Source organism: Phalaenopsis equestris, unplaced genomic scaffold (assembly GCF_001263595.1).
Source record: "Phalaenopsis equestris unplaced genomic scaffold, ASM126359v1 Scaffold000101, whole genome shotgun sequence".
Lineage (NCBI taxonomy): Eukaryota > Viridiplantae > Streptophyta > Magnoliopsida > Asparagales > Orchidaceae > Phalaenopsis > Phalaenopsis equestris.
Window position 1 is genome coordinate 264172 of NW_018164543.1, and position 13728 is coordinate 277899.

Sequence of the window (13728 nt, forward strand, 5' to 3'; positions counted from 1 at the left end):
TGTATTTTTTCATTATTGTGCCTTTTAAATAATTTTTTTATTCTAATGCCGTAATTTTTTTTTCATATAACAGTTTGATGATGTCTATAAAAAACTCCATCATCATTTTATGCACATTTACCTGATGACCAACATGCATATAATCTCAATGATTGACCCTTTTTTTTAATATTCATCAATTTAACCCAGATTATCAATCACTGACATTCTAACTAAGCATATGTAGGCCTCCAAGGCCTACCGTTGGAGGATTGTATGTATAAGTGACGTTCGAAATTGTTGTGAAATAATTGGTTAACCATACAAGTATACATGTCAATCAAGTAATATACAAAATTAAAATCCGCATACTGATCTCACAAAAAAAAATTTAAAACTTTTCTAATATGCTAAGTTCTAGTTTCCTACACCGCTAAGTTCAATTTGAAAGTTCGGATTTACAGAAAATAAAATGTTCTAAAATCTCAATGCAAAATTCAGAAAACATCATTAAAATCTTTGAGATTCTTTAGAAGTGATGAGGCTCGTGCTCTTGTGACATTGGCCTAGCGATTCCTTGATGTTTTTACTATAAGTTTCCCACATGATTGTTGACAACTAGGAATAAGTCCTTATTAGCCTATGTATAGGCCATAAAAAATATTGGAAACCTTATTACAATTAAGGGGATTTAACCGTGCAACTTCTCAAGAATCCTGCAGTCCCCTATTTAGGTTACAAGTTTGTAATGACTATGTTTATTCCACTAGGCTATTGCTTACTTGTTCTTCTAGTCAACAGTTAAAAGTTCTATATTACAAGAGGTTTTAACATCATAATTGGTCAAATCATGAGAAAATATTAATCAAAATGTTAACCCATCAACATGCCAAATTGAAAATAACATAAAATGTTTTGGTAAAAAACTCATGGAAATCACAACAAGGAAATCAAATTTCTTAAATCACAGAAGCATTAAAGAAAATATAGCTATTATGCATGATTTAGATAAATTAACTCTAATATGTCCTAAAATATTTGAAATGGCCTAATTTAGATAAATTAATTCTCAGATTAGGCTAATGAATTCTTTGAATTATTGCTAACTCAAGTTAGCCTATTTGACTAAAATGTACAAACTCATCAAATAGATAAAATTGATTTGACTGAAGCTTGCATTGATACATAATATGTAAACCATAAATAAATCATTAATTCGCTTTTCAAACCCAAATTGACCTAGTTAAACTTCATAAGCTATTATGATTAGTTTGGCCAAACTTGATTAGATAAATCTTTTTAGTGATCCAAAAAGACTAAAAATATTTGACTTAAGTTAAATTGACATATGAATCAACTAGATTGAATTAATTTACCTAATTGACCAAAATATGACTCATTTAAATCTTTAAGATCAGCTTACACAAATTGGTTAAATTGACTTTAACTAATATATGCAATTGATTTAGGTGATTCACAGTGCCAATTAAACTCAATTGACACATTATTGAGCCAAATGAACCCAACTGACCTAACTTAACCAAAATAAATAAAAAAAATCCATGAATCCATTAAATCCAATTATGTTTATTCATTCAAGTAGAACAAATTGGTTCGAGCCAACCTCTTAGTTAATTTAATTAAGTTGTTCTATCTAAATTAAATTGACAATTGGCTTAGCCTAAAGTCCTAGGAACCTAAGTTAGCCGATTTGAACTAAATTAAACTATGCATACATACAAATATAGCTCAAATTTGCCCAACCTAGTGGGTCAATTGACTGTCAAGCAACCTAATTTAATTTTTTTCCTTATTTGAACAATAATTTTATTATCTTTAAAGAAAATGATAGACAAATTCATCCTTTAAATGACATCTCTTTCTTTTTTTTTTTTTTGGACTATAAGTGAGATTTATCTCACCCATCGAATTTTTTTTTATAATTTAATTATCATTTATTTTTTAATTGTTATATTTTTATGATTAAATTGATCCTTTTCTCCGTACTCATTTTTTCCACTAAAGTATTAGAAATATCATTAAATTTAACCTCATAATTACCATATAGTAAATACTTGTTAAAATATCTTAAAATTTAAAGTGGCCAATTTAATAATAATTGTGTCATTTCTTCATCACTAATTTTAAAGTTATGTTTTGAAAATTAGTAAGAATCTTATTGAAATTGTTAACAAGTTTAATCACTTATAGAGTTTATTTATACTAACAAATAAAAGAGCATCTTCATCAAATAATATTGATTCTCTATATTTTTTTATCATATACTTGCCCTCTAATATCTTCTAAGGACTTGTTGCCAAAGTCTTCTTCATAACCATGCACTAGTCTTTTGTTAAGCATAATAAAATTTGTCCATAAGCTTCATGATTCATAAAGTTCAGGTCTTAATTCAACATGTTCTTGGGCTTAAGTCCCAAAACAATTTAAAATCATTCTTAAAATAAAAGCTCCAATACTTTTATTACCATATCCCAATTTTCTTAATGTCATTAAATTCCTTCACCTTTAAATTTGCATCACATAGTTTGTTTCTCTACATGGAACCTCTTGTGAACCTCAATGATCTTTTTGAATTATTTGGTATGCTTGTCTTATTGGTTAAGCGATTTCTTAATCATTTAGAACAAACTTTGAGTGCTTCATCTTGAATGAAACTAGCAAAATAGATTGGCAAGATAGGCCATGTCAAGTTCTTAGTTAACTCAAACTAGCTTGAGTTGTGTTTATGACTTATATGACTTATATGGTCAACTTATATATCTCCTTGACGAACATCATCTTCTTGATTGTGTTACCAAAAGCTTTAACTAGATAAACTCATGTTGACAAAATTTTGATCTTCTTCTAATGACAACTTTATATTTAGTTAACACATCATTTTGATCATTAGACTATACATGATGAATCCAACTTTTAAATATAATTATAGATGCTTTTAACCACCTAATTTTTTTTTATAGATCAATCAACTTGGCTCTAATTTTAATTTATTATGCATAAGCTTCAAAATTCAAAAGAAAATGATGACAAAATATACATATGAATACAAAAAAGTCCAAATATGATTCATTATTTTTCTACATCCATAGAAGGTGAAAAACAATATATCTCATAAATATACAAATAACTAAAACTTTGTGTAATATTCATTTTAGACTTTGCAATGCACATAATTTAGAACATTTAGATTAAAGTGAGCCACTATTATCAACACATGCAAATATATGTACCATACATAATTTCTATAGAGCATTTATCTAAATGCAAATTGAATGAAGCTTTATCATGCTCACATAATTCTTCTTTAGGACATTACAAAAATATAAAATAAATAAAAGCATTCCTAAAATACATGTATTTAATTTGGATTCAAATAAGCGTAATTAGAAATGTCTATTTGCTTTCGAAAACGAAAAAAATCTATTTGTATAAAATAAAAATAAAAATTAATGACGACAAGACACGTTGTAATGTTAGCATTTATTTTCTTTTATATTATTATTAAATATGACCGGGACAAAAATAATTCTCAAAAAAAAAATAAAAAAAAAATTTGGGAAACCATCGCCGTCACCGTTCACCGTTCTCTAACGGCAATGTCGGCCTCATCCGGTGGAGGGTGCGTGCGATTCACCGTCACCATAAAGCGAACCCTTCTGCCGTCTCCTTCTTTCTTCCTTCGCTTCGTCGTCTCTCGTTTTCTCTCGAATCGCTGCCCTAAATGGGAAAAGCTCGCATCCTTGGGTATGGCGGTGGAGGATTTCTTCTATCCGGTATGCAAACCCTAGCTGCCGCCTCCGTTGTCGCTGAGGTAACCATCTCCAAGCGATCGCAGTCGTTTTAGCGTTGAGGTTTCCCTCTTGTTCCTATCCTTTATGTCCAGATTCTTAGTGTAATGTTCCGCTCTGATTTTTCAAACTTGATTTCCCGTCCTGGTTACTATTCCTTCGTCTAGGTCAGCTAGGGATTTTTCAATTGCCTAAAGGGAAAATATAGCATATAGAAAATAAAAACTTCTTCTAACTTTCAATTTAACTTGGGTTTCTGGTTTTGGGGGTTTCTTAATCTGATTGAAATTGGGTGGTGTATTTATGGAATGGAATTGTGAGGTTTTCCTGCTGTGGGATGCTGGTTTTCCTGTGGGATGCTTTTCTTGAGTGTGGTGGAATTCGGATTCCGCCAGACGGATAGGGTTCAGGGGAAGAGGAGGAGGAACTCCTCAGCGATAAATCATATAAACCAGAAAAAAAGGATGATAGGGTGAAAGCCATATGGGTGAATCCCTGCTCACCTCCTTGTCCATGGAGAACCACCATCCATCCACTCTTCTTTCAATGGATCCTATCGGAGGCCCGTTGCCTGCTGCAACAAATCCTTCGCATGATGATTCTGATCGCGAGATGATGATTCAACGCCAACAACTCCTGCTGCCTGGTCCGCCGGACATCAACCTCCCACTCTCTGCGGAGCGCTCTCCTCCCCAGCAGAATTGGAACCTCGATCACTGTGAGATGCTTGATGTTGGCCTCGGATCTCAAATATATGAGGCTGATGCCACTGTCATCCTTCCTAAGTTTGGATCTCGAAAATGTGGCAAGCGTGGAGATGGTATATGGGGCGCCTGGTTCTTTTTTAATTTTTACTTCAAGCCTGTCCTTTCTGAGAAATCCAAGGGAAAGATCATATGGGATGGATCTGGATTCTCTGGATTTGACAAGTCCGACCTTTGGCTTGATGTTTTCTTGGTTCAACATGACATGGAGAACATGTACATGTGGGTGTTCAAGGAAAGGCCAGAAAATTCTCTTGGTAAGATGCAATTGAGGAGCTTCATGAATGGCCACTCTCGTAATGGTGAGCCTCAGTTCCCTTTCAGTGTTGAGAAGGGCTTTGTTCGATCACACCGGATGCAGCGGAAGCAATACAGAGGTCTTTCTAATCCACAGTGTGTTCACGGTATTGAGGTTGTGAGGCTTCCCAATCTATCAGTTGTTTCTGAGGCTGATCACAAGAAATGGATAGAGCTCACAGGAAGGGAGCTTAATTTCTCAATACCAACAGAGGCCAGTGATTATTCATCATGGAGGAATCAACCCATTTCAGATTTTGAGATTGAGAGGCCGCCACCTTCGGTAAAGTCCACATCCTCCCATCAACATCAGAGGAAGTCGCTTAATGGTTCTGGACTGAACTTATCAACGCAGACATCAAATCATTCAACTGCTAATGGGATTGACCTTCCTTCTTCCTGCAACAAGCGCAAGAGGGATTTGTTTCCTCATGGAATGGAGGAAGACTTCTGCTCTCCTAACAATTCGTATTCAGACAGGGTTCAGGAGATTGAGATGCATGCTTTTGAACCTCCATGGTTGAATGAGTTCAGCGGTGTGATGAGACATGCCTGTGGGCCAGTTACTGCTGCAAAGACAATATACGAGGATGATGAAGGATACCTTATTATGGTTAGCATGCCTTTATCTGATCAGCAGAGAGTAAAGGTGTCATGGAGGAACACTCTTACCCATGGAATAGTTAAGATATTTTGTGTTAGTACGGCTCGAATGCCTTGTATAAAGAGACATGATAGAACATTCACGCTGGCAGATCCTTCTCCTGAACACTGCCCTCCTGGTGAATTCACGAGGGAGATATCTCTACCTACGCGTATTCCTGAAGATGCGAAGTTGGAAGCTTACTACGATGAAACTGGAGCTGTTCTGGAGATTATGGTGCCGAAGCATCGTGTTGGACCTGAAGAACATGAAGTCCGAGTGTGCATGCGCCCTCCTCATCTTGCAGAGCCAATGAACTTTTGTTGACCTCAGGAGGAACTTATTATGTATGGCTGGTTTCTATGCTCAGTTTAGTTTATATTGCCTTAGAAGAAAAGCTGTTATATGTAAGGACTTCCTAACCATACACAACCCTTGTTGCCTTTTTTTTCTTCTTTTTATTTTGACGTGCTATGTGTATGCTTGCCAGTTTATTGATATAGCTTGCAGAATAACCATTCTTCTCAAATCTTTGACAATTTGGCTGGGCCTTGAACACTTTCACTGTAGTTTGCTCTATCTTGTAGAGCTTTTTTGTGGTTCTTTGAAGATAACCTTTAACTGAGTTGAATCCACATGGCTTCATATTGGAAAATTTGACAAATTATGAAGAGGGAAAAAAAATGTTTCTTTGAACCTCTTCAATGGAACACTGACATTACAATGTTTATTTATTCTGCTCGCTTTCTTGAGTATCGATTGTAAAGTTGTTATACCTAATAAAACAGTACCAAATGAGAAGCAGTGTATTAATTTCGAAGCTGATTTATTTTCACGTTTATAACCTTTTTTTATCACTTCAAATATTATTTTATGTAATTTCTGATTTGGCACTTTATGATTGCTTTTTTGTAGATGTTTCTGATGAATGGGATTTGCAATTTGGTTGTTTGCAGAGCTGCGCATGCTGCATTATTGAATTTTATAATCTGTCACTGTTCATCTGTGTTTTAAATAACTAATTGAACTCGACCATATTATATTTCGTATGAGCAACTTGTGTAGGACAACTGACAGTTGCATTCAATGTCTCCTTACATTTTTTGGAACTCATATCACATTATTCCTTGTGGATGCGAGTACAGTTGGCTATTGTTGGTTGTTTTGAAAGCATGGTAACTGTCTTAGAAAGATAACAATTCCATTTTTCAAATCCAGCTGTTGCACTATTATTTTTTAGGGTATTGGCAAAATATAGAACTAATGCCTTCCATGTTCTTTGCTCCAAGACATAAGTTGTTTTCGAATTAAACTGAATAAGTAGCAGTGATCCTATTTGCAAGTAAACTTATCTGAATTTGGGAATTATACTCTCTCTCTCTCTCTCTCTCTCTCTCTCTCTCTCTCTCTCTCTCTCTCTCTTTCGCTCTAGCTTTCTCCACCTCTCTCTTTGTGCGTGTGTGTGTGTGTGTGTGTGTGTGTGTGTGTGTGTGTGTGTGTGTGTGTGTGTGGGTGTGTACGTGGTGTGTGTGTGTGTATATATATATATATATATTATATAGCCAGCTTGAATGGGGCTAGCAAAATTTGGCCTAAGACCCACCTTAGATGGAGGTGTCAGTTTCTTCTAGCACCGACAGCAGCTCTTAGCTTTTGGGCCTACAAATGTGGTCGCTTTTAATCTCGTTAGTGGCCAATGAGGTCTAGTCCGTGCGTCCATTTTGAGGTTTAGGTTTAATGTTTTCCTTTGAATTATTGTGGCCACTGTCATGCTCCTTGTCACACTTTGTTGGATTCTAAATTATCTTAGAAAAATGGAAGAATCTTGCATATTTTTCTTAAGTGTTTTTTATTTACTTATTTGAATGACACTTCTCTCTCTCTCTCTCTCTCTTTCTTGATGAAATTTTATGTTCTTCATCATTAGAAGGTCATGGCTGTCCTTTTAGTCTTTAAATTATGGTGATTCATGTGAAACTCATTCTTGATTAAATGATTGTAAAATTTTTATGATATTATCTAAAATGATTTCTTAAGTATTTTCTTTTAAGTTAATATATCTCTAGCAAATATGAAAAAGATGTGTGAAGTAATTTTGAGTGTTTGGAGGGAAAAATTATTCCATATGAACGACGTATGCAGAAATTCATGTGTCGTCCGATATCCACCATTGATCAGAGCAATGTTGTATTTCGGTGGGTTCATTTTTTTTTTTTAACCAAAAAAAAAAAATTTGATGGAAGCTGATCAACGGTGAAGATCTGAGAATAATTTTTCGTTTAGAGGAGAGTTGCAATCTACAAAGGAAAATTGAAGTGAAGATGTCAAGCTCCATGAATAAATTATCTAGTTTGTTATAATTATATTTAATATGGATTAGTTATTAAGTTTGATTTATGGAAAATTTTGAAAATGTTGAACACGATTAAAATTAATTCAGACTTAATTTAAATATATTCAAAATAAATATTTAATTATTTTTTTATATATTATTTGGGTTGAATTTTTTTATCTATTTTATTATATATTTTTATTTGCTAACTATTTTGATATTATTTTTCTTGTGATCGTATGTTTAATTAGCTCATTGTTATGATTATGAATTTATGTGAATTTATGATGTGGTCATATATAAATTTACATATAAAATTATGTAAATTATCTAGTTTGTTAAATTTGCTTTTTAATTATTTCATTATTAATTAACTAATTTTTTTATAAGATCACTAACCTTTTTTATTTAGAGGTTATATATGTTGGCAAATTAATTAAGTTTTACGTATTTCATTTATTTCATTATTCTTTTTAAACTACACTAATTGACTGTAAGCACTAATTAAATAATTATCTTAACATTCTGAATTTGAGATTAATTATAATTTTATTAAATTGATTGAAATTCTTACGTCTAAAATCTAACATAATGTCATATTTCTAATTTTTACTCATATAGTTGTGATTAAGGGTCTGTTTGGGGCAGCTGTAGCTTATCCAGCTTCTGCTGATAAGTAGTTTATCCTGATAATCTGCTGATGACCAGCTGATCCGGATAAGTTGTCTGGTTGTTTGGTTAGTGATTCTGGAAAATTGATCATTTTGCCCCTGCTCTGAATAAGTTGTTTAACTGTTTGGTTAGTTCGTTTTGTAAACAACTTATTTTGAAATTTTTTTGGTTGCATGAATAATTTGTATAGGAGAAAGTTATTTTCTCAAATGTCAAGAAATGAAAATGCAAAAAAGTTTAATAATATTTATATAACTCAAAAAAGTTTTGATTACATCAAATAAGCATAGTGACATATATGAAAGTTCATTACGCAATCACACACTAATATTGATTATAATAAGACCCCCAAAAAAAGAAAAAAAAAACATGTTAAAATTACAAGGAAAAATATGGCAATATTGACTTTAAAATGTAAAATCACATCATGACGAATGTTGTCCGGTTCTGATTCCTCAAAACCCTGAGCAAAACCCTGAGCAAACCTGCCCGACTGGGGTGCGGTAGATACGGAAGAACTCGACCCATATGCGGTGGTCTCCCGTTGTGGTACTATCGAACTCCTAGCAGTTATGTCCAATTGGGATATCGTAGAAACAGTTGCATTGTCGGCCCATCTGAAGAATTTGCAGTCTTCCGGTCCTTGTCCCCATCGCGGACACCTGTAAAACTGCCTCCCGAAGCTATGTGTCTAGTGTGACGTGACTAGCAAGGACGGTAGTCTGCAACGACACATCACTTTCTCGGACTTCCCTGAATGTCTGAAACTTATCATCCTGCAATTATTAAAATTAGAATAAATCAGTCCAAAAATTGAGGAAATATAAATAGTAAACTTACCCAAGTGTGGAGACAGCGATTGCAGACAACAAATTTACGTGGTCGTCCAAACTTCTTCACTGATATCCACCATATAAGAGGTGAAGCTATTAACCAGCATAAAGCAATATATCCACATTAATTATAAAATATGCTCAAAGCTGCTAATATAAACTCTAATATAAGCATTATCTGCCTCTATGATACTCATGATTCCATAAAACAAATCGCAGAGTCAGCTTTTTTCAAAAAATTCAGCTTCGTTCATAATTAAACTTAACAGTACATTAGTGCTCAAATTTAAAAAATGTAAGACTCATAATTAAGCTTAACATACATGTTCCAAGCCGAAATACATTGCTTCAGAAAAGAACAGAATAGAGGATTTGTAATATGTACTTAAAACCAAACTCTTAAATCAGTAAGTGGCAGATATAACAAAAAAAAATCTCAAGTCCAAGACCAATTAATAAATAAAGCTGGAGCTAAACATAACACTACTCACTTGCACCCCACAAATAACGCACTGGAAATAAAAGCACCCAACAAAAGCTGAACTTCCTTCTGTTGGTGTCAGAAAAGTTTAAAACATGCAATCACCTACACTTATCACATCTCTTCGGATCTCTCGACCAGCCTGAACAGGAAAAGATCTAAAGGAAACAAAGCACTCTACAAGCTTGGAGGTAAATATAAAGCATAAAGAAACAAAACAAATGACGAAAATGTCAGAGAAATAAAAGTCATTGCTCGATGCCAGCAAAAAAGAACAGCTCCTGAAAAAAATAGAGAAATGGTGAAATAATTGAACCACGTATTTTTGAAATTTAATGTTATGTTAACCCTCCTATAATTTAAAAAAAAGGGCATTTACATACATTACCAACTTCTGAACTTTATCTTTTACATGTATGCACCCAGATCTTTCATATAACATAAGTAATACCACCATTTTATGCATAGGTAAGGTGGTTTATGTATAAAAATTGACGTTTAGCTGTTAGATATGTAAATTACATAGGAATTGACTGGTATACATGTAAATCTTCAAAAAAAATTAAACTCTTGCAAAAAAACAAAAAACGACTTTGTGATTATGTATTACACACAAATTGTTTTATGCCAAATCAGAAGCCAGTACATCAAATTGCTTAGATTTATGGGTAGGAAAGTGCAGTAGGCCATGAGAAAATAAAAAATAAAAAATAAAAAAATAAATCTAAGCAATAATTAATGAACATCATGCTTCTCACGGCTGAAACAAAAAAGATTGGAATGCATTGGAATGAAATGAAGAGTCATTATGAAAAGCAGTTTTCACCGAACCTGTAAGCATTTATGTTTAACAAATAATTAAATATACCCCATCCAAGCTACTTTAAACATGTAGACCAATTAAAATATAATTCCTTCATGCCAATTAGATAAATCCCTCACTAGCAGCTCCATTTCTCTCAACAGTAGTTTCAAACATTCCCCTCAATAGCAGTTCCAAATAATGGAACATGCCAATCAGTCAATCATACAATTCCTTCATGCCATCTCTCAACAATTCCAAACAATTGAACATACAATAAAATGGAATCGAACAAGAACAGCAGCCTTAACTGCTCCTTAATGTTTACGGCATACATATCATTAGCATTATAAGTTGCATTACCATTTCCATACAGAAACTCAAATTATGCCTTCACTACCCCTTAAAGTTTACGGCATACATAGCAATAAACCAGCAACATGAAACCAACAGTAGGAAACCAACAACAGGAAACCAACATCAGGAAACCAACAACAGGAAACCAACAACAGGAACTGCTCCATGTAACTCACATAAACACCAATCATAACCACTTCAAAGGAACGAAAATATTAAACCTTGGGTGTGATATTTGTTATCTCCCAAATGGTTTCCCCCAATTCCATCATAAAAAATAGCACATAATTCTAATGCATTTACATATCTGACACCAAAACATTTATATTTTCGACAAAGATTTCAATAACTTTCATAACCACTTTAAAGGAAAGAACATTACTGCAGCATTCAATCTGGTTGGCAAAGATTTCAACAACTTTCAACAAGGTCTCAAATGGTTTCCCCCAATTCCATCACCCAAAAGAATAAATGACACAATGATTGCTGTAATTATTTAAGTCATCCTAAAGTGCCAAATTTTTCTGAATACAAGTGCAAAGAAATAACTACTGCCATTTAAAAAAAAATTAGATAAAATACCCCATAAATTGCCATTTCAATCTTCCTTGAAAATGCAAATGGAAGAGATATATTAATGGCTTCTTCTTCATCTGCTTCTTCCATTATTTTATTTAAGTCATGCTTCCATTATTTTATTTTTTTGAATACAGGACAATAGAGAACAGAGGTTTGACAAATATAGCAATTTTCCTAGGATGTGTGTTCCGTATATGTAAAGCAAGCCAGAGAAAACCCACAAACAGCAGCACAAAACATATTCATATTTCTAAGCCTGGAGGATTAATTCACATTCATAGTTATAATGCTATGTATAAACAACCACATAGTTTCTCAGTTATACCATTATTTTACCCTCCATTGAATGAAGTTCGCCTTCCAATATATGGCTAAAGAGACATAAATGCAAACACTAAAGTTTGCCTTCCATACATAACCATACCATAGTAGCAGTTGCCCTTAACGTATAGGTTCATCCAAGCTACATACATAGCACTATAAGGTGAATTTCCAACTCCTTCACCAAAACTGTGATTCCATTGCTATGAAAGATGAATAGAAATTAACATCCTTTACCATCCATAACTTCAATGCTTCCATTGTTATGTATGCAAACAGAGTTAAATAGAACCGGCATAAATCCAAAACCAAGCTTCAAGTAACCAAGCATCAAAAATTATATTTGCATGCACCTTGGTCACATACAAAACTAAACAAGCATTTTAGAGTGGGGAACCATCAAATGTGATGCAAAAGAAAAAATTTCATACAAACGAAGGACACCATGAGTGGTAGCATATTTATTTGCGTTTACCCATGCACTCTCCAATTTTTAAACCATCATGAAAATAATTTTAAAACTACACAGATTCATCATCGACAAACAAGGACATCTAAAAATTCGTCATGTGCTGCCTTCAAACCAATATGTTTCATCTCAAGTATAACTGCTTACTAGTGCAGCTGAAAGGTTGAGTGGATGCAACATATTGTGGGAAAAAAGAAGTGCCCCAAGCAATCTGAAAAATATATACAGATAACTAAAATTAACCAGTGTGCCCCAAGCAATCTGAAACCAAGCAATCTGAAGCCATGGCACGAAATATATACCAACTTGGATGTTCATGCTTAAACAACAAACAACATATAATAAACACCCATAAATATTTTTCTCCTTACTCATATTTAATCCAAAATTTAGATGTCATCTACAGCTTATGTTTAATATGACGAAAATAAATAAACATAATCAAAAGACATAATATGTAATCAAATCTAAATACATTGGCTTATGTCATTTGCTATTTGCTCTCTCAAACCCGCCATCTCTGAAGCGCCTTCACCATCTGGGGTTTGTGACTCAGGTGAATCTATATCGATTTGTGGGATAGAACGTCCAACCTGGTATTCAAATGCCTCGGGTGGTATTTGCAATGAATTTTCTTCTATAACGGCAAACTCTGCATCTGTCTTGGAATGATGTCGTCTAATGAAGTTGTGTAGTGTCATTGTTGTCATTACAATCTGGACTTGTTTTGTAAATGGATAGATTGACATATCACGCAGAATTACCCATTTCTTCTTCCAAACCCCGAACGATCTCTCGATCACACCACTCAAGGATGAATGTCTTTTGTTAAACATTTCTTTCTTTCCTCGTGCAACCCCGCTCGATCTCTCGAAATCAGGTATATGATATTTTGTATCTGGATAGGGCTTCAAATATCCCTTTTGCATAGGATACCCGGCATCTACTAAGTAGTACTTACCTGAGTAAAGGTTTCTTTCATTTAGAAATTTTAAAGTAATTAGGATGGTCAAAAGCTCAGAACGATTGTCATACCATGTGATGGATAAGGGAAACCATATTTTCTGTTGCTAGTAGCAAACTTGAAAACGCGGTCGTCGTGTACGCTACCTTCCCATCCAGCCATAACATATGTGAAACACATATTGAAATCACAAACAACCATTATATTTTGTGTTGGTGTTCCGCATCGTCCAATGTATGCAACTTTCTCTTTGCCAGAAAGACGTGTGTCGACATGTGTTCCGTCAATAGCTCCGATACAATCATGGTATGAATGAATTAATCAATAATAAGATCATATATATGAAATTTGATTAACTAACATTTAAATATGGGAAGCACCTTAAAGAACGGCATATAACGAGGGTCATTCGCAATATGTGTGGGA

At 33.8% G+C, this 13728-nt stretch overlaps 1 protein-coding gene across 1 annotated transcript; it reads left to right on the plus strand.

Annotated features, from left to right (window-relative positions):
- The first annotated feature begins 4135 nt into the window (after window positions 1–4135).
- LOC110020566 lies at window positions 4136–6021 on the plus strand. The gene is given in 2 exon segments (XM_020718708.1): window positions 4136–5798; window positions 5801–6021. Coding segments are annotated over 2 exon segments (1641 nt in total). The 5' UTR covers window positions 4136–4271; the 3' UTR covers window positions 5915–6021.
- The last annotated feature ends 7707 nt before the right edge of the window (window positions 6022–13728 follow it).